The sequence below is a fragment of the Garra rufa genome, chromosome 10, assembly GCF_049309525.1.
Source record: "Garra rufa chromosome 10, GarRuf1.0, whole genome shotgun sequence".
Taxonomy (NCBI): Eukaryota; Metazoa; Chordata; class Actinopteri; order Cypriniformes; family Cyprinidae; genus Garra; species Garra rufa.
Window position 1 is genome coordinate 38,435,145 of NC_133370.1, and position 6,496 is coordinate 38,441,640.

Genomic DNA, 6,496 nt, shown 5'->3' on the forward strand with positions numbered 1-6,496 from the left:
CCACGGAAGAAGTTCCCTGTTATTACTGTCAGAGGAACATGCCTTTTATTCCATTCACTGCAATAAAGCTTGCATTCTCCTCTAGGGCCAACAATAACTGTTAACTTTTTGTGCATTGAGCCAGAGGCCGAGTGTGCAGCGCCGCGATGACTTGGAAAGTGAACAGGGACACATTTCTGAGGAAGCGTATGAAAGACTTGGGATCTCTGAATGAACTAAAATGCAAAATGACAGAAAATGTTAAGTGCATTGACTGCACTTCCTGCGAAATATGAAAAATGAGTAAAGAGACATGCTGTGCTGTCGTGAGGGATTATTTGTAAAATGATTTTAGGACCCACTGCACTACCTGTTCGCAAAACAAAACAAAGGAGCCAAAGAGACCAACATAAAATCAAATTTACACTGGAAACCAGTGTCAAATGCACCTCCAGTCCAGTGGAATTAACAATAAGTAGTGTGAGAGGGTAAGTTTACACAGAGGATCTGAATTCTTTCCAAAGAAGCCGAGTGAAAGAGTCTGAGTGATTGTGGCCAGGGAATTGAGTCAGTCAGACGTGTAGCGCTACTGTAAAACAAGACATGATTGTAATAGCTACCACACTACACTGCCATGCCCTTATGCTGCTGCTAATGATTCCAATTCCTCAGTCGAGCGGTTGCAACTGTGCACGTGTTGACATACTGAAGCATTAGCCAAGACTTCTCCCTCCGGGTATAGTGAGCTTGTCAATATCATACACAACACTGAGTACTTTTTGTGCTGTTCAGCTTCACCCACCCAGTGCGATCTCATCGAACAAGAGACAATAAAGATATGAAATACCACAACTGATTCCTTGTTGAACATGTAATATTTACAGTGAAAAATCTTTACAGCGAGCACAATCTACAAGCAGGTCAGAGGTGACTAGTGAATGTTAAAAGGATAGTTCATCAAAAAGGTAAAAATTTGGTGATTAGTTACTCACCCTCATGACATTCAAGTCTTATTTTCTTCTGCAGAGCATGAATGTATTTGAATATATCAGTTCATTTTTGTATATACAATGAAGGTCCAAAACTTTTGGATGAGGTTTGATGTTATTGGCATGTCACCATATTTGATTTAGGCTTTGTATACATGAGTTTAACAATGATTTGATTTGTAAATGACTAGTATTAAATGACTAGAGTTATGGATATGGATTACTTGTATGGTTGGATCACAATTTTACACTACTTTTATGTCCATTTTGGAGCTTGAAACCAATTTTGGAGTTTTGAGCCATATTTACGTTCACTGTATGAACAAGAGCAACTGAAAACCCATACATTTGAGTTTCAACACCATGAGAGTAAACAATGACAGCATTTTAATTTTTGGGTGAACTATCACTTTAACATTGAGAGTCACACATTCGCACAGCAGCAGTCATTATTCACTGTAAAATAATAGCAAAAATTGTACCTTACTGATACAACAGCATGTCACCAGGACCTTATCCATCCCTAAAACCTTAGAACAGTAACATGCAACCTTAATGTACCACTATGAAACTATTAGGGGTAAATAAGGTACAAAGATGTCCCTTTAAGGTGACAAGATGATGTAACCCCACAATTTTTACAGTTTTGCTGTTGACACACTGGTTTTACTCCACTATTAAAGCAAATAAAACAGTTTCTTTATACAAAAAGTGCAAATGATAAAACCAAAATACATTTTTGGAATCCTTCGGTGATAAAGAATACCAGCACGAAGCCGCTCCTCGTCGCAGCCTATAATACAAACAGTCTTCTCCTCAAGTCTCTAATTCAAGTAAAGTGCTTCTAGAGCAACAACCATATGGTTAAAGCTTTCAAGTGTTCTCTTTTGAGCTCTTGTTTGCAGTACCTCCTTTAGAAGGGTTGAAATAAAACAAGTCCCACAAAGGAAAACGAATTCTAAAGCCATCACACAAACTCCAGCTTGCCTCGGCCGCTGTACTTTCCCCAGCTGACCAATGAAAGAAGTCTTTGGCTGCTAAGGTCAGACTGCTGAATCTTGTCGCAGGTCAGGCAGCAGTTCTCGTGGCCTCCTACTGGAACCATACACTCTAAGTCCAATTTGGCCACATGGCCCTTGGTGAGGTGTTGGCCGTGAAAGCTGTAATGAAGGCGAGACAGCATTTCTCGCCGTTGTTGTCGCAGTCTGCGGTTTTCGCTGCGAAGCATACGCAGGGCCAGCATGATGAGGAGGACCAAGATGAGGCCGCCAGCAATAGGTACGGTGATGACCGCTGCACGGAACCATACCTCCTTGGAGGAAGAGATTTCCTGTAGTCGTGCAATCACATGACGGCTGCCTTCGGTTTGATGTCGCCGTTTATCTAAATAAGAACACAGAATGTTTAGAACCATTTTTTATGAAGCAACTAAAGAAAAAACAATGACATACACTCTTCTATTGTACACAAAAGAAGATATTTCCATACACTGAAAGACAATGGGGTCATCATCCAATTACAGAGGGGAAGTTGTTTCTAAATATTGTACATTTTTTATAATTAAGCTCCAGTTCAGATCTTGCTTCCCCATGTGCCCATGCACAGTAATATTATTAAAGATAAGCATGGCTGATAAAGTAAAATGGCAATTGAGATGCAACTGATATTCTGAAAATAAACTTCTTTTCATTGCACATGTATCTCAAAATTGCTGTGAATTACTCATTGACAAAACTGTTGATAATTCATATATTCTAAACTGATAAATTGGTAGATTGGTAGAATTCAATAGCTGCTTCTATTAACTGACCAAGTGGGCACAGTTATTGACAAAAAAAAAAAAAAGATACTAATTTTCGTACCATGAATTTCACTTCCTCTGTATGTGACATCTTGTAGGCCTCTGTAATTGCACATATCCTCATGGCAACACTGAAGTGTGGTAGAACCATGAATGGTATCATAGGTTGAATCTGGATGGCATGTTTTTCCAGAGTTCAACAGAGGGTCGTAGCATCCATGAGATAAAGGAGACTTGGTGCTTTGAGGGTCTAATGTGCGGGTGAAACAGGCATTCAGCTCCGATTTGCACATGTAACCGGTGGCCACACAGTGGGGTGCATCGCAGTAACACCGTATTTCTCCTGTTACAAGAAAATAAAAATTACTCCATAAAACTTTACTCCAACTGAAAACTCAAAAGAACTTAAAAATTGATATTCATTTTCTAACATAAAACCTGTTTAAAACCTAGTTGCCAAATGGATAAAAAAGGTCATATGATCCCATGTTTGGAATTTGGCTTTTTGGTTCTTGTAGATGCTGTTCCGGATAATTGCTCTGACAGAACAATACAACATTTAGTATTGATATTTGTGCTTATTTATGTTGCACACCCAGCGCAAAGTGATAAAAAGTGATAAGAAAGTGCATTAGCCTTCATGTTACATTACTGCGTATAAAATATATGTAATTATTCATACATGTATTTATTGTGGCTTTAAATACACTTGGTTGGTTGTTTTTACTATAAATGTAATTAACTGTAGTTCCACTAAATTATAAATATATAAATTTGGAGACTCTTCTGACCATATAAACAGTTATTCACTCACCTTTAGTGAGGAGAACAGCCATCGCGCACAGCTCGAGCTGAAGCCAAATGGAAACGAGACTGCTGTTCCGCTGCATTGGACAAAAACACTTTTTTTGCCTCTCAGATTCGCATAGATACGGACTTTATAGCCGAAAACACAGTATTACTGTCCACAGTGTGTTCCAACTTGCTTCGTTCAAAACTTTTCGTAACATTTTTGGATAGAAATGAACACATCGTGGTCCAGTCCTCGCTGCTCTTCAAGACTTCCAGATAAAATCATCTGTGCACAGAAAAGCCGACGTGTAGTTGTTTGAATAAAGATTAAAAACCCATGTTAGACATAATCCATTTTTGTTTGAATTCGAATGCAAGATTCTCAGACTTCACAACTATTCAAAAGGATAATCTCCTGTATATACTCCGCTTGAGTGCTCTTAAATGTTGAAGACTTGAGAATGAGAGCAGCTCCTCCTATAAGAGTCATCGAGCCGCTGGGACTGTTCATTCACACGAGTGTGAGTTGTGACTGTTGCCTCCCCGTGTGCCCATGCACAGCTAATACAAGCGTGGCTTGACTTATAACTTACAGTGACCCCTGTGTGTAAAAATACCAATTGCCAGTGGTTGAAGATTTTCTTATTTTCTCTTCATCTGATGAAAACCAGTAGATCTGTCAAAGAAAACCTTTAACCTTATTACCCTGCTATAAAAACAAACAAAACGGAAACCATCACAGAAATTATAATGGTTTCCACTACAATACCTTTACAAACATTACACACCATCAACATTTAACCGTTTAAACCATTAAAATGGTTTTCTGTGGTGTTTTGGGACATATTAAAATAGGATTTTAGAAGCAACCAATCACCAGTATAAACCCACAGAGTTACACTTTCTATTAAAACCAATACAAGTCCCATTATAACCAGTAAAACCGTTACAAATTATATGATGGTGTCTATTGTTTTTTTGTTTTGTTTCTTTCCAGCAGGGCCTTAAATAGACACCGGCGTTTAAATTAATGAATTACTCAAAAATAGTATTAGGATATATGTGAATATTTACATGTAGGTTAACTTAAGTTTCCCAAAAGACATACTAGTGGCAATTTACCCCAGTTATCCTTTTCAAAAATCTCTTAACCCTCAAGCATCCTTTGTATAGCAGCCCTTAATTTGTCTCAGGTGTGATCCCAATTTCTAATATTTCTTATACTCCAGTAAAAAAATTAAATAAAAATAAAAAAATCGGTTACACTTTATTTTGATAGTCCACTTTAGACATTCTGCTAACTCTAAGTAACTTTGCAACTACATATCAACTAATTCTCATTAACTTTCAGCTACATGTCTCTCAAAGTAGACTGTTAGGTTAGGTTTAGGGTTAGTAGAATAAGTTGACATATTCTTCCAAAGTTTCTTAGTATGTTGTATGTTGTGGACCCATCAAAAGTAAGTGTTAGAAGATATTAAGCAGACAATCTATTAAATACTCCAATGACTGCTAGTTGACATTTAGTTGCAAAGGTACTATTAGTAGAATGTATTAAGTGGACTATCAAAATAAAGTGTTACCAAAAATCATTTCAGCAAGTTCAGACAGCCACAACCTACATTTTTGGTGATTTTGGTGACATATAATGGCATAGAGAATAATGTCGAAATATCAAAAAAAAAATCAATAGCCACTATATGGCTGTAGTTCTCAATGGCTTCATAGTCTGAAATCTATGAACTGTTGTTGTAATGATTAAGTTCATTACAGCAACAGTTTATAGATTTCAGACTATGACTTAAGTTTTAGATTTTATCACAAGTTAAAATTGCAGAATAAAAAAAATGTGTTGGGTGAGACTATAAAAAGATGCCAAAATATGCTTACAGACAAATCTGAGCACTATAACAAACCAACAAAGTAGGAGAAAAGTAATCGTTTATTTCTAATAAAAAACAAACAAACAAAAAAACTCAAAAAAGTAAAATGGAACCAAATGGTACCAAACATTTAAGAATAAACAATAAACCTATTAGCATGTTCCAGACATTTATTTTTTGTTTGAAATCATCAACAAATCTTGCACTAGGACTTTGATCTGACTTTGAACTGTGTGTGGGTGTGCGCACAGTGGTTTAGTAGCACACACACACACACACACACACACACACACAAAAGCCTTCGACTCATTCAATTAATTGGTTTTGTATGTGAGTGTTTTCATTCGACAAAATTAAAAATGAAAGACTCACTGTTATAAGCTTACTCAATGTTATGTACATGGGTTTGTGTGAGTGTTTGCCACATTAAGAATAGTCTGTAGGCCCACCCCTTCATTTGTGTGTACACATGATTGCAATGTGTTGGATTTGATTTTATTTGGACACATAAAAAAAAATTCTCTGAAGTTTAGTATATTCCATTAATTTCCTATTAATGCATCTTTTGTTACATTCTCGAATGTACCAACATACTCAAATCGTTGCACCTTCTGCAATAGTATTATTATAGTATTAATCGAGTCTTCAGAATGAAAAGATGAATCTCAAAATCATTACGTCACTGTTAGAAGGGTTCAACTATGCAGATGCTGTTGTTTTTCTTGAGAAAAATTAGCAGTTTAACTGCTCAGGACAAACAAGAAACTGATGAACAATTATTTGAATGCATCATTTATTATTTATTTTTTAATTCAGTTCTAATTTTGTCTTGTGGACAATTTGCAAGCATCTGTTGTGTGAAACAGTATTTTACATTCTTTTGATATAATTAACATGTGTATATAAAATACATCTAATATGGTTACCAATTACAAAAGAGATTGTTTTTATTATTAAAGGTTTTTATTATTACGCCTAAGGTTATGATCCGATAAAACACTGAAACGGTCAGATTCCAAGTGCAAGTGAAACATTGTTCCACAGGAGGGCGA

General features: G+C 36.4%; 1 protein-coding gene across 1 annotated transcript; it reads right to left on the reverse strand.

The window, feature by feature from the left end:
• Positions 1-832: 832 nt before the first annotated feature.
• On the reverse strand, positions 833-4,023 carry bambib (BMP and activin membrane-bound inhibitor homolog (Xenopus laevis) b). Its single transcript, XM_073849302.1, has 3 exons — positions 3,584-4,023; positions 2,831-3,112; positions 833-2,351 (listed from the first exon to the last, which is right to left on the reverse strand). Exons 1-3 carry the CDS (start codon positions 3,657-3,659, stop codon positions 1,936-1,938), a joined length of 774 nt encoding a protein of 257 aa, XP_073705403.1. The 5' UTR covers positions 3,660-4,023; the 3' UTR covers positions 833-1,935.
• Between the last annotated feature and the right edge of the window lie 2,473 nt (positions 4,024-6,496).